The 15,824-nt window shown below is 39.1% G+C and overlaps 1 protein-coding gene across 5 annotated transcripts in view; it reads right to left on the minus strand.

Annotated features, from left to right (window-relative positions):
• Window positions 1-15,824, minus strand: part of Rbm6 (RNA binding motif protein 6) — a 98,843-nt gene that overhangs the window by 12,486 nt on the left and 70,533 nt on the right. For 4 of the 5 annotated variants that reach the window (XM_071615698.1, XM_027933660.2, XM_071615699.1 and 1 more), the window contains 4 exons: window positions 7,729-7,803; window positions 3,994-4,054; window positions 1,384-1,653; window positions 810-970 (listed from right to left, as the gene is read on the minus strand). In XM_071615698.1, coding sequence (XP_071471799.1) covers window positions 810-970; window positions 1,384-1,653; window positions 3,994-4,054; window positions 7,729-7,803 — 567 coding nt within the window. Of the gene's footprint in view, window positions 1-809; window positions 971-1,383; window positions 1,654-3,993; window positions 4,055-7,728; window positions 7,804-8,731; window positions 8,798-15,824 lie in introns of those variants that run through there. The other variant, XM_027933663.2, reaches the window with a different exon arrangement.

Below are 15,824 nucleotides of genomic sequence, written 5' to 3' on the forward strand. Positions count from 1 at the left end.
ATCTTCACACTATCTCCATAGGAAAAAAAAATTCGAGCCACGAGCTCTCTCTCTCTTTTTTTTTAAATAATTATTTTTTGGCATAGATGGACACAACACAATGCCTTTTTTTATGTGGTGCTGAGGATCGAACCCGGGTCCCGCTCTTGCTAGGTGGGCACTCCACCGCTGAGCCACAATCCCAGCCCATCTCTCTTTTTTTTTTGGTACTGGAGATTGAACTCAGGGGCACTTGACCATTGAACTGTATCCCCAGCCCCATTTTGTATTTTATTTAGAGACAGGGTTTCACTGAATTGCTTAGCACCTCAATTTTTCTGGGGCTGGTTTTGAACTTGCAGTTTTCCTGCCTCAGCCTCCCACCTCAACCTCTGAAGCCACTCAGATTATAGATGTGCGCCACTGTGCCCAGCAAACCACTAGATCTGATAAATACTTTGAGGAGAAAATGTCCTATTATCATTAAGTATAAAACTATTTGTAACTGGACAAAACAATTCTACAAAAAAAAAAAAATTTTTTTTTTTTAATCACTAAAATCTTAAAGGGTCCAGAAGAATCAAAATTCAAATTATTCACAAGTGAATAGGTTGGAAACTATAAACATGCCACAAGGAAGAAACTGACTAAGAAAACCACAGAGTTCTAACTTTTGAGGTCAGTCACCTCACTTCAATGAACACTAAACTTAAAGGAGAAAATTCTTAAGACAGGTTATGATAAGAAAATTAAAATGATATAGAAGTCCCTTCTTTAGGGTTTTTTTTAGCCATCCATCTCTAGACCATTTCAAGGTAAGGGAAACTCACCGCGTGGGAGTCGAGGTCTATAAAGCCATAGGTGTGGCCCATGGGGCCAGTTCTGTTCTTGATGATACGGACATTGGCAGTAGTGAGGTGGACATAGGGCTCCAGCACTTCCACTATCACCTCAGGTGGAGTGGAACGATAGATGCGTTTTAGCATTATTGCTGAATAAATAAATCACACACAAATGGGAGGGAAGCAAACAAAGAGAATAATGAAAATCTTAAGTCCCAAGTCCCAAGAGCATGACGGTCATTTTTTATTGCATATGTTACCTTATTTTAGCAAGGATGGTTCTATAAAGAAATGATAAACAAATACTTACTACATTTCTTCATCAATACTTGGAAATCTAAAATCATGCTTTATTGCATTTGTACAGCAATTTGCTAATTTGGAGGATGTAGATTTCTTCACCTAGTATAGTAAGGCTAACAGAAAACAATGCCTCTGTAATCAGGTTGTACACAGTTCTACTAGGGTATGAGGAAGCAGCTGGCTTCTATCTACAATTATGGGCCGCCTATATGCAGCTGTGATTGTCACCATCTGGTACACTCTCTGACAAGGTACTTACTTTTGCTTTCTCCATCTTGTCGAGTCTCTCCACACCATGGCTCCTTCTCTCGGTCTCTTCGGAAAGTGAATCCTTCCCTTCGAGAATGTGGCAGATATCTTTCTGTTTCTCTCTTTTGATGTCCCATACGTGATTCTTGTCCTTCTTCTTGCTTCCTAGATTCAGGTTCCTTATCAGCTGGCCTTGGGGACTGGTTGGGTTGTTTTTCTAATGATGCTGGTATGGATGTTTTCTGAGGCTGAGGGTAGGATATTAATTCTTGCTTGGTCTCTGTCAGAAGAACAAGATCACAAGTTTGAGCCAAGCTTGGGCAACGTATTAGCAAGATCCTGTCTCAAATAGAATTTCTTTTTTTTTTTCTTTTTTCTTTTTGGTACTGGGGATTGAACTCAGGGGCATTCAACCACTGAGCCATATTCCCAGCCCTATTATAGGGTCTCACTGAGTTGTTTATCTGAACTCAGGATCTGAACTCACAATCCTCCTGCCTTAGTCTCCTGAGCCATTGGCTTGCAAAATAGAATTTTTAAAAAGGCTGGGATGTAGCTCAGTGATAAAGGACTTGTCCTGCATAGTGAGGTCTTGGGTTCAATCCCTATACCATAAACAAACAAATAAAAACCACTTAGGAAGTACCTCTTAAGGAAAAACCACAACTCTGCCCAATCTGAAGTGACCTAACAAGCTAAAAATCTCAGTTGTTTATTTCATTTTCCACATGTTGATTTGGTCTCTAAAGGATGCAGAGCTATTCCCCACAAACTCCTTGGAGATACAGTAAACTATAACCTCAGAACAGGTCCTTCAAAAGGCTACTGGATCCCATCACTGAACTGGATTTTCTGGGGTCTACCTTAGGGATAATATCAGAAACAGGCATATGATAGTCATGAATATAGAAAATCTTTGACAATTTTCTTGAAAGGTGTCTACCTAAAGGTTCTCTGAAAAAAGTTTTAAGTGCTCATATACTATATATATGTATAGAATTATCATACTTTATCTCATACATATGTATAATTACTATATGGCAATAAAAATTAATTTTAAAAAAGGGTAATTGAGGGGCTGGGGTTGTGGCTCAGCAGTAGAGCACTTGCCTAGCATGTGCAAGGCCTTGGGTTTGATCCTCAGCACCAAATAAAAATAAATAAATAAAATAAAGGTGTTGTGTCCAATTACAATTTTAAAAAAATTATAATATATATATATATAAAATATATATATTATAATTTTTTTAAGGTAATTGCTTGAGAAACTAGTAGATTTGATTTTTTTTTTTTGCAGTCCTGGAGATTGAAGCCCTTTTTAATCAATCAGTCTATCTATCTATCTAACTCACAGTACCAAGGGCACTCTATCCCTCTGCCTCTGAGCTATATCCCCAGCCATTTTCATCTTTTATTTGTAAGACAAGGTCTTGCTAAATTGCTTAGGCAGATTGAACTTTTGATCTACATGCCTCAGTCTCCCAAGCTGCTGGGATTACAGGTGTACATCACCTCGCCCAGTAAAGCTGGTAGGTTTATTCCTCTGTGATAATAACATATTCCCCCAGTCCCAAGTATTTTCTCATGTTTATATTGATTGTCGTTTACTGTTTTTCTATTGATAATCCTGAAATGCTTACAAATAATGTGAATTAGAAAATAATATAGCAATTCATTCTTTTTTTTTTTTTTTGGAGAGAGAGAGAGAATGAATTTTAATATTTATTTTTAGTTTTCGGCAGACACAACATCTTTGTTTGTATGTGGTGCTGAGGATTGAACCCGGGCCGCACGCATGCCAGGCGAGCACGCTACCGCTTGAGCCACATCCCCAGCCCGCAATTCATTCTTAATAACTTCAAAGAAGTGTTTATGTGCACATGTATGTGTGTGTGTGTGTTGTCAAACAGCCACGTAGTTTTTGTTGTTGTTGCTGCTGCTGTTGTTGTTTTGCAGTGCTGGGGACTGAATCCAGGACCTTGCACATGCTACGCTATATACCCAACAGGGTCTCACTAAGTGGCCCACAGTAACCTCAAACTTGCCTCAGCTTCCCAAGTAGTAGGATTACAAACATGTGCCACTGTATTCAACTCCGTATACACTTTTTTTTCAAAACTAATATCCTTAACTGTATTTTAAATTACAATACTACTGACTTTAGTCAACTGCACACTTAGCCACTGTAGACCAAGAAGCCTACCAGCCCATCTGCTTCCTCTGGCAAAACTCTGAAATTCAAGGTCATTTACCACAGGTCACATGAAGTTGGATATTGAATTCCACTTTATAATTGGATATGGAGGTTCATGCCTGTAATCTCAGCTACTGAGAAAGTTGAGGCAAGAGGATCACAAGTTTAACCTGGGCAACTTAGCAAGACCCTGTCTTGAAAGAAAGCAAAAAGGGCTAGAGGGATCTAGCTCAGTGGTGAGTACTTAGCTAGCATACTTGAGGTCCTGGGCTCATCCTCAGTAACAAAACACACACACACACACACACACACACCCCACTTTACAGATCAACTTGTATTTGGAGATGCCAATTCTTTAAAGCCAAGAAAATATGAAATTTGCTTTCTTCAGTGCATAAGACAAAAACTACCATGTCTACTGCTCACCTTCCCTTGGGCACTTGCAGAATGTACATGAAAATCGATGCCCACCAGTGCTAGCTTTACACTGTAAGAAAAAAGAAAAGAATTCAACTGACCAAAAACATTTTTTAAAACTTTATAAATATCCAACACAGTAACACCTGCTGAAAATGAAAGAAATAAAGCATACCACTGAAGTCTAAAGAATCTGATATTGCCCCACTTATCAAAGTTGCTAGACAACATTTGAGGAGCTACTGTTTGAAAGCTGCTTTCTAATAGAGCATCTAAACTTTGAAGCAGCCCATGATGTTTGCCCTGGACAGAGATTTTTATAGGAAATAAACTAAGGAAACAGGAATATTATATTGCTTAAAGGATACTACTATCCCAAAACCATGTAAATTTACCCTTGCACCCAAAACTTGGTTCTGGGCTGGTAATGAGTACCCTAATTCATATGTGGCAGGAATTGCAAAGGACACTGGTAATGAGGAGCAAGAAAGGAAAAAGAAAGATATACAGGTAGTGCCTCTAGTAGTTATATAAAAGACATTAATGGAAGGGGTACATTTAGTAGCCCAGAACAAGGACAGACATTTGCACTGTGAACATAACTATTCTTGTCTGAGCCTATGAACAAAAAGTCAAGCACAATGCCCAACCTCCAAACCCCTGATCTTTCACTATTGATCTTTAAGTGCTATGAGGGACAGAGCATTGGCTGGCAGGAACACTCTTGTGGTACATGCCTATTATTCCAGCTACTCAGGAAGCTATAAGAGATGGATTGCAAGTTTGAGGTTAGCCTCAACAACTTAGCAAGACTCTCCTTCAGAAACTTAGGGAGAACTTGTCTCAAAAAATAAAAAGGGCTGGGGGTGTAGCTCAGTGGTAAAGTGCCCTATGGTTCAATACCTAGTACTATAATAAATAGATAAGCAAGTGAGCAAGTAAGCAAGAAGGAAACATGAAGAGGACACAATTCAAATAAGACCCTGTAGCACAGGAGTTTGCAAGATGAAAGACAGGTGAGAACAATAACAGCAGCAGCAGTGGATAATGTATACATGCTATGCACACATACTATGTACTAATTAGTGCTTAAATAGCTCATACCTACTTTACATTATCACTTATTGATTTCAACAACCTCATAAACCCCACAAAACAGGTACTATTCTCTCTCCATTTTATAGATGAGGTAACAGGCCTAGAAAGGTTAAATAACTTCAGTAAGGTCATTACAGCTGATTACTTCATTGCTCCCTTCCCATAAATGAATCATAAACACACTCTGATCCATTGTCAAGAAGACTGTGGTGTCTCCCTATAGGGTAAGTGTACTTCCTTCTCCACTGTGTCTTGCTTTGGCCATTAGAGTGTGAGTGAACATGACCTACACCAGATCTGGCAGAAACTTTGGGACTCACTGCTTGTGTGAATAAACCTCTTAGTCTTTCCCTCTGTCAGGAGAACACAGTCTTACATTGGGAATATTCCTATGGCCTGGGTCCTAAGTTGAGAAGTTATGTAGCACAGAAGTGAAGTGAATGAACCAATATGTAACATGGAAAAGAATGTTTGTTGTTTTTATTGTTTTAAATATATTTTAGTTGTAGATGGACCCAATACCTTTATCTTATTTGTTTATTTTCATGCGGTGGTGGGGATCGAACCCAGTGCTTCATGCATGCTAGGCAAGCACTCAACCACTGAGACATAACCCCAGCCCCCTGTTTGTTGTTTTTAACCAATGGAATTTGTGGGATGTTTGTTATAAAATGAAAATAGCTGCAGCCTGTAACACTTCAGCTGGTACATGGCACAGTCAGGATCCTAACTTTAGTAGATATAATTTAAATACTATAAAACCCATCTATTTAAATGTAAAATTCAATGATTCTTGGTAAATGCATAATACAATCATCATAATAAAATTTTAGAACATTTTCATCATCCCCAAAAGAAATCTAGGCATCATTTCCCTTTCTTACCACTAGGCCTTATGAAACTATGCAATATCTGGTCATTTTTCTGGTACAGTGTTTTTTGTTTTGTTTTTAGTACCAGGGATTGAGCTCAGGGTCACTTAACCACTGAGCCACATCCCCAGCCCTTTTTTGTTTTATTCTTATTTTTGGTACTAGGGATTGAACCCAGGGACACTTAACCACTGGGTCACACCCCTAACCCTATTTTGTATTTTATTTACAAGCAGGGTCTCGCGTGAGTTATTAAGTGCCTTGCTAAATTGAGAGGGCTGGCTTTGAACTTGCAATCCTCCTGCCTCGGCCTCCAGAGTTGCTTGGATTACAGGCTTGTGCTACTGCACTCAGGTTTTTTGTTTTGAGACAGACTCGCTACATCCTAAGGTTGGTGAGGTTGGTCTCAAACTTGCAATTCTCCTGTCTCAGGCTCCCAAGCTGCTGGGATTACAAGCATGAGCCACTATACCTGGATGGCATAGTGTTTTTAAGGTTCATTTAGGTTGTAACATGTATTAATACTTCATTCCCTTTTACTGCCAAATAACATTCTGTTTTGTGGATATCCAAGTTTATTTGTCCATTCATCAGCTGATGGGCATTTGAGCTGTTTCTACTTTTTGGCTATTATAAATAATACTATTAATGAACATTAAAAACAAAACAAAACACCAGGGGGTGAGGGTGTGGATCAGTGGTATAGTGTTCATCTAGTATGTATGAGGCCCTGGGTTTGATCCTTAGCACCACTGCCCCTCCCATCCCTGCAGGAGGGGGAAAAAAAGAATAAACAACTTGGAGACTTAGATATATATATTGATAGTTGCACAACACTGTGAAGGTGCTCAAAGGCATTGATTTTTCTTTTTTCTTAAAAGTGGGGTCTTGCTATGTTATCCAGGCTGACCTTAAACTCCTGGGCTCAAGCGATCCTCCAACCTTAACTCCCAACCTAAGTATATATTTATTTACATTTACGTGGTTAAAATGGTAAATTTTATGTTCTGTGGATTTACAATAAAAAAGTTGAATTTTTAAAAAAAGATACCTTAATGCAGTATGTTTACAAAATTCAGTGCTTCAGCTAATGACAATCATAGCTATCCAAGTTGTATTTGGGTCAGACTATTGAAAAATGTCAAGTTTTTACTGAATTTTGTCAAGTTCTATACACTTTTAATGAATCATGGTTCAGAAACTTTTTAAACTTTTTACAATCATTTAATTTTTAAGCTAATCTGTAACAATGAAGTTAAAATTATATTTTAATGCTCACTGCAATCAAACTGAACCTCTAATAAGAGAATAACCCTAAAAATTTTAATATGCCATTCTGAAGAAATATGAAGCTTAATAGAGAAAAAAATGCCATGGTTAAGTTCTATATATCTGGAAACGTCAGAACACCTCAAAAAAGTAGAGGTACCACAGAACCATCCCTCTTCAAAACTACTTTTCCAAACACCACTTCCCTATGTCCACCCTCAGGAAGAGTAAATGAGACGGGCTATAAGGGTACTGTTACTGCTTTCATAAATATCAGATATGCCCTTGGGAAAGTGTCTACAGGGCAGTCCAGCCACATTTAGCACCTGAAAAACAAGAATTATGGATGATCTTCCCCCTGAACTCCATTCAGTTCAACTGAAGTGAAATGAGGGAGCAGAGTTTTCTCCTTGGCAATATATGCTAATAGGCGGCATTCCTGGATATATGGAAGAGCTGCTATATGGGCTGCTTCTTTCTAAAGAAAGTAATTCTTGGTACTTACTCGTTTGCAGTACCAAAATTCCGGGTTTGGTAAATACTCAAGGGTGACCTCTTTATCATGGATCATTAGAGTTCCCTGTAAAGAAAAAGACAGAAGCTATTAACATCAATCCTCAGAGAAAAAGATAGAGACAGGAAGGCACAGAGAGACTTTCCAGTCCCCAAGATGAAACATTTTATAAAGAGTGTGTTTATTCATCAGCAAAAGGAGATAGCTGTTTTAAGCCACAGACTTGGGGCAGTGTGGCAGAAGAAGTTAAGCTTAGGGAAGGGGAGTGGGAGAAGGTGAAATTGGTCTTCAGACTTGGTCCAGTGGGCTGAGGTACTGTCCTTGGGCAGGCTAGGTCCAGTCTACTTATCCAGAGGTCATACAGCGCACATTCACAAGTCCCAGCAAATCCCCTACCTGGCTCAAGAGCTAGCACAATATCAAGAAGCAAACTCTTCCTTCTGTAGCACAGAGGTGTAGGAGCCATCTTCTGTCAATTGTCTTCTTTTCTACCACTAACTTGCATCTCCTCAGAGAGGCAGTAAGGTCTATAACTTTGGAGCCTAAAAATTATCTTTGGAACACTGGCTGCATGGCAACCGCACCAGGAGAAAGAGGTACAACACTGAAGATAGGCAGAAAGGAGGAAGGTGAAAGCTTCACAGTAGATTATTTCCTTATAGCAGGAATCTGTGAATGGTTGGTGGCAGCAGTAATGGTGGTGGTGATGGTGGTGGCAGCATCACTCTGGCTTGGCAACCCTGACATCTGAGGAGTAACCATTGGCACATAAGCCTTTGGGAAAGTGTAGCAAAGGAATAGGTGGGAAAGGGCTCAACAAGCCTGTAGTTACAGAGCTCCCCTGCCTCTCCATTTTGGATGTACAAATTCTATTTGACATTAGGAGAAAATGTGATTTAATAAACATGAGCCAGCATACATGTATTGGAGCAAAAGGAAAAATATCTCTGCCTACTAACAAGGAACCCTCACCCACACTTGTAAGCGAACTAACCGAGGATGCGACTCTGGAACTAGCCCCTGCGCTGTGTTCATTCTCCGCCCTCTAGGGTCCTCTGTGTCTCCTCAGACAGGGCTCTGAGTTATACAAGTCATTTCTCTGCAATTGGACCTCAGTTTCTTGCTTGAATCCATACATCTGTCAAATAATGCTTTACCTCTCTGCTTTTCACACCAAAAGAGTCAAGAGAAATACACAGAATAAGATTATTGTCTTGTCAAACCAAAGGAAATCTGGGTAGATTTTCCTACCTACATAGGTCTTAGAAACTGATCTCTGAGAAACTATTTGCTGGATTGCTCTCAAGGCTAAAGGACAATAATAATAATAAAAATTGCTAATATTTATTAAGCGCTTACTCAGAGGCCAGAAACCACTAAGTACATTGTCTTATTTAATCCCCTAAATGATCCCATGAAGTAACATTTCCACTTTACAGATAAGGAAACATGTTCAGAGAGGCCAGATCATCCAGCTGGCAAAGGTCAGAGTTGGACTGATCTGGGACTATAGTGAATAGAGCTTCTGTCTTATTCACCAATTTGTGCTAAGTATTAAAAAAGGTAATGTAGTCTCAGGAGATAAGCAGGAAAGATAAGCTCTGCAAGCAGGAAGGATCAATGGAGCACCATTTTCCCAAGCTTTACCTATGCAAAAGATTGGTCAAGATGGTCCCCTTCCAAACCCATTTAATCATTTAAGAGCATGGACTCTGGTCCAGATTCTCTAAATTTGAATCCTGCTTCCACTCTATGACCTTTAGCGATATCATGAACTTCTTTGTGCTTTAGTGTCTTCATTTGTCAAGTGGAGATTACAGTATCTACTTCATAGGGTAGTAGTAAAGATTATGTAAAATATTACACATACAAAGCTTAGCATGGAATATATAGTGAAGGCTCTATTAGTGATGTTATTGTTGTTGTTGTTATTATTATTTTGTTTTGAGTCAGAACCTTGCTAAATTGCCAAGGCCCTGTGCCTCCTGAGTCCTTAGAATTGTAGGCATGAGCCACCACACCTAGCAATGTTGATTATTCAAGCCCTAAGGACTCAAAAGGACTATCATCAGCAGTAGGTGAGACTACACAGGATTCAAATAGCCACTCATTTCACCTTACTTGCTTGGCAGATGGGAACATTTCATATTACATTTCAAACTCCTTAATGACTAATAGTCACTATGCACAGCAGAACTTGCATCTCTGTGTTAGTTTTCAAATTGCTGGTCCAAGTATTAAGAGTACAGGCTAAATCTTGTTGGCTTTTTATTATCAGCACCAAACACAATATCTGGTATATAAAAGGAGATTAATAAGTTTTTATTGAATGACTGGAAGAATGAATAGAAACAATTACATCTGTAGGACCAGAGTACTGGTCCTACAGTGGCTATGGATTTAAGTGTTGCTGTCATAGCATACATCTACACACCCAATCCATAAAACATATAGGGGCCATTTGAACAGTGAACAGTAGTAGATATCAAAATAACGCCACACTGAATTTGAGTACTGCAAATTCTGATTTCACCACTTGGAGGCATCAGTTGATTTAGGAATTTCTAAGGCAAGGAGTAATTTGTACTTCTCAGACAACATATATGCTATTTCAGTAGCTGTGGACGGATCACCTTTTGTAGAGGGTAGGGAACTTTCCTGGCATCAGAATCTCCAGACATGTCAACTTTGAGATTCCTTTTACCTCATATAGTACCAACACAATTATTTCTTATTCTTACAGAATCTCCTTTAACTCAATTAGCCTTTCTTTTTAACTGTCATGTAGAGAGACATCAGGCTGCCAGTGACTGCTATAGAATATGAAATCTAATGAAGAACAGCCAATTGTCCAATAAGAATGAACAAAGGAAAAATCTGAATAAAAACAATCAGGTTTATCTATGATTTGATTCCCCAGCTGTTATCAAACACAGGTAGCACACATGTTCTAAGCACAGATATATGACATATATATATATATATATATATATATATATACACACACACACACACACACACACACACACACACACACACAATGTACCCCTCCCAATCCCTATCACATTCTTTCTCCAGATTTCACAGAGCAGAGATCTGCCAGTGTCTCCTATGAAAGTAACCTGTGGGGAATTGAACTAATAAATGGGTAGAAAGATGTGATCATAGTTAGTGGCTATACATTCTTTTTTATTATTACTTTTTTTGGTAGTACTGGAGGTTGAATGGAGGGTCTCACACATGCTAGGCAAGCACTCTACATTCCCAATCCTTTTTTTTTTTTTTAAACACAGACTGGAATGGAATTTGTGAGCTTCCTCCCCCTCAGCCTCCCTAGTAGCTGGGATTATAGGTGTATGCCATTGTGCCTGGTGGCTGTTCATTTTTTTTTCTTTTATATTTATTTTTTAGTTTTAGGTGGACACTATCCTTATTTTATTTCTATGTGGTGCTGAGGATTGAACCCAGTGCCTCATGCATGCTAGATGAGCACTCTATCACTGAGTCACAACCCCGGCCCTGGCTGTTCACTCTTAATGGTCTTCACACATCAGAATTTCGCCCCCATCATTTGAAATATTGGATTGTCTTTTGTTGTTATTTATTATTGTTTTAGTCCAGGGGATTTAACCCAGGGGTGCTTTATTACTGAGTCATATCTTCTACCTTTTTTATTTTGAGACAAGAACTTCTTACGTTGCTTAGGGCTTCACTAAATTGCTGGGGCTGGCTTTGAACTTATGATCTTCCTGCCTCAGCCTCCCAATTCCCTGGAATTATAAGCATGCACCATAACTAGCACCAGCAGTTTTAATCTTAATTTAGACTAAAACCTGCTAAAATCCTCTCAAGCCCAAGTCCCTCACTTATCAAAATAGCAAATAGGAGTTTCTAAATACCTTTTTTTTTTTTTGGTATTAAGAATTGAACTACATTCCATAGACATCAGGCTGCCAGTGACTGCTATAGAGTCTACTTTCCCAGCTCATTTCATAATTTATTTTTAAATTTTTGGGGGTACTGGGGATTGAACTCAGGGGCACTTGACCACTGAGTCACATCCCCAGCCCTATTTCTGTAGTTTATTTAGAGACAAGGTTCACTGTATTGCTTAGTACTTCGCTGTTGCTAAGATTGGCTTTGAACTCTGATCCTCCTACCTCAGCCTCTGGAGCCATGGGATTACAGGATTGTACCTCCATGCCCAGTTGATTATTTATTTTGAGATAGGGTCTCACTAAGTTGCCGAGGATCTTGTTAAATTGCAAAGGCTAGCCTCGAATTGGCAATCCTCCTGCCTCAGCCTCCTGAGTTGCTGGGATTACAAGCATGTGCCACCACAGTGAGCTCCCATTCCCTTTTTCACCAGTGGTTCTTAGACACTTCACAATTCCTTTTTACAATTGTCAGTCAGTAAGGTATCAGAGCTAAGACTCTATCATATGCTTTTCTTTGCTCACAACTAACCCTCCAAGATTCTAAGGTACTAAGAGGTATAAGAGAAAATGGAAAGGAAAAAATTGTTCCAGTCAGTAGCTTTGAATCTTTGTTGAAGTTTGCCAACATAAGCTGAGTCCCAGTTATACTTTATAATGAGAATATGATTATTCTGTGACATTACAGATTTTCCATTAAAGCACAGAGGCAGCAGGATCAAACGCAGAAAAAAAAAAAGTACGTGAGGTAAATACAACTCATACTGAAAAATCAGCAATCCCTTTTTTGTTGATTTGTTCAACTGATGGGAAAATGAGGCTACTGGTGGCTCAGGGCTAGTACTGTTTATCAGAGATAGTAATCTTTATTCAAAAGGCAACACAGAGGGGCTGGGGTTGTGGCTCGATGGTAGAGCATTTGCTTAGCATGCATGAGGCACTGGGTTCAATCCTCAACACCACATAAAAATAATAAATATATTGTGTCCATCTACAACTAAAAATTTAAATTAAATTTTAAAAAAAAGCAAACAGAATTTACAAAGGCATTCTTCACAAATGTCTATTTCTGTGGTTAACCAATATTTGACTTCTAAAGATATGATCTTAGTGGAAATTAAAAATTACATTTGAGGGCTGGGGATGTGGCTCAAGTGGTAGTGCACTAGCTTAGCATGCGTGAGGCATTGGGTTCGATTCTCAGCACCACATTAAAAATAAAATAAAGATATTGTGTCCACCTAAAACTAAAAAATAAATATTAAAAAAAAATACATTTGAACATATTTTATTGATAGTTTTCAGAATGTCTCTGCATCTCCAGATTTAGGTTTTTATCTTCATCTTAGTTTTTACCCTCTTTTCTCAGTTGGTTCCAGTCACACAGGAATGAATTCACAGTACTCATAGAATACACATAGAAACAAGATACAGATCGTTCTTCCTTAACAATTTTCTCTGTTAACCCTAAAAAATTATGAGTATGCAAGGCAAAGGTTTTCAGTCCCAAAATAGAGCCTGTATTTGTAGTTAGGGCTACTCCTGACAACACACACACACACACACACACACACACACAGTGAAGGGCAGCTGATATGCATCATCTCTATGACATCCTTTTATATTCTGAACTGACTATTGTTTAGCTCTCTAGCTCTTTTCTTCTAGTGCCCTGCTGACTTCTTTTCTACAGAAACAGTATCCTGAAAAGATGAATATAATGCATGCCCACTGGACATCTGAACACACATTGTTCAACTGTTCAACCAACATTTTAGCAAGGTCACCAACCATCATTCTTTTTTTCTTAGGGATAAATCTGCAGGCCTAATGCCCCTTACAAGATACAACACTAAGAATAAAAGCATCGGGCTGGGGCTGTGACTCAGTGGTAGAGCACTTGCGATCCCCAGCACCACAAAAACAAATTAAATAAAATAAAGCTATTGTGTTCATCTACAACTTAAAAAAAATTTTAAAAAAAGAATAAAAGCTTCAAATCAAAAATAGTGAATTGGAACAGGAGGCTAGGTCTCTAATCTTAATCTGTCTTCATCAACTCATTCTCAAAAGCAAATAGCACAGAATTATCAAATTCCACTACTGATGAACAAGGAGTAACCTCACATTGAAGATATGCTAAAGTTAAATTAAAGTTAATTTAACATTTGCTGAACTATAATAATGCCAGGTCTGTTTCTAATACATTGTAAAATGGAGAGTTTTAAGCTGTATTAGGAAGCATCTTGAGGTTTTTATTATACAAAGAACTGTATGCCTGGATTTTCCAAGGCAGTTCCAACTTTATGTTTGGTCCTATTGAAAGATCATGTGTTAGGCAGTGTAAACCAATTTCAGGTTCAAGAGGATGGTCAAAATATTTTTACATTATACTCCACAGTTGGGTCCACTCCAAAGGAGTTTGATTCAGTATTCTAAGATTATTTCTTCCTGTGGGAGGACTATTATAGTTTTATAAAATATCATTGCTCAGCTAGGCACAGTGTTACACACCTGTAATCCCAGCAACTCAGGAGGCTAAGGCAGGAGGACCGAGAGCTCAAACCCAGCCTCAGCAACTTAGCAAGGCCCTATGCAACTCAGCAAGATCCTGTCTCTAACAAAATATAAAAAAGGGTTGGGGAGGTGGCTCAGTTGTTAGGCACTCCTGGGTTCAATCCCTGATACAAACAAAACAAAATAACTCGACTTTGAGGAACTCCCACCTTCTCTTCCTGAACTATATGGGTTGCTCCCTCAATTGGGCTACTTTGAGAAAAAGAAAACTGAATGGCCATCTGACAGGCTCTCACTATGTTGCCGAGGCTGGTTTTGAACTCCTATTTCAAGCAATCCTCCTGCCTCAGCCTCCTGAGTAATTGAGACTACAGGCATACAGCAGCATACCCAGCAACCTACTTTTATTTTTATTGAGCACCATCTATATGCCATAATGAAAAGGACATGTCTTTCTCTGCAGGAATTTACAGCTTCAGAACAGCCACCAACCCAAAGCTAGTAATGTAAAGCATTAGTAGGAAGGAAGTTCAGGAGCCTGATACCTAACAGCACAAACCTGGAAGTCTCCTTAATCTCATTATTCTTTGCTTTCCATTAGATCCTATCACCTCCTTTCAGGTTTCAAAGGATTTAAAGGAACAATCTAACCTATAACCAGTTTCCTCTGGCCAGAATGATGAATGGCATCTTAGTTTTTGCACTTGGCACAGAAATACAAAATGAAAAACTCCAGTTCCTGTTCTTGGGAACTTGCACTTTTTTTTTTTCCCCCCGGGGGGCGGGGCTTTACTGGGGATTGAACTCAGGGCCACTCAATTACTGAGCCTCTTCTCCAGCCCTATTTTGTATTTATTTAGAGACAGGGTCTGAGTTGCTTAGCGCCTTGCTTTTTGCTGAGGCTGGCTCTGAACTCACAATTCTCCTGCCTCAGCCTCCAGAGCCGCTGGGATTACAGTATGTATCACCACACCCAGATGGTAACTTGTAGTCCTGATGAGAAAATTACAATTAACTATGGTCAGTGCAACGACAAAGTAAAATTCCAGCCCAGAGCATCGCAAAATGGGATATAGATACTAGGAAGGAATAAGACACAAATTTTGGCAGTACTGAGGATCAAACTCAGGACTTTGCACATGCCAGGCAAGCATTCTATCACTGATCTACATCCACAGTCTTTTTTATTTTCAGACACGATCTCACTAAGTTGCTTAGAATCTAAGTTGCTGAGGCCTGCCTTTGGCTCCTGAGTCACTAGGATTACCACTGTGCCTGGCTTGTCTGTTTATTTTCAGTGTTGATGGGGAAAAATATAACCAATACTTCAACTGCAAAAACAAAACCACATTCCTCTTTCTGTAACTCCTTCTCATCCCTCAAAGTCTTAGTAGCCAGAAGATTTGTATTTTTTATTAAACAAATATCTTTTGAGCAACTGATAGGCATAGGATTTTTAACAATGTAAAAAACCTTAAAGATTAAGTTTTAAAGTGGAAGGATAAACTGGGTACAGTGGTATACTCTTGTAATCCCAGCTACTTGGGAGGCTGAGACAGGAGGATCACATGCTCAAGGCCAGTCTGGGCCCTACTGGTACAGTGCCCCTGGGTTCAATCCCCAGCACCACAAAAA

This window comes from Marmota flaviventris, chromosome 8 (genome assembly GCF_047511675.1).
Source record: "Marmota flaviventris isolate mMarFla1 chromosome 8, mMarFla1.hap1, whole genome shotgun sequence".
NCBI lineage: Eukaryota > Metazoa > Chordata > Mammalia > Rodentia > Sciuridae > Marmota > Marmota flaviventris.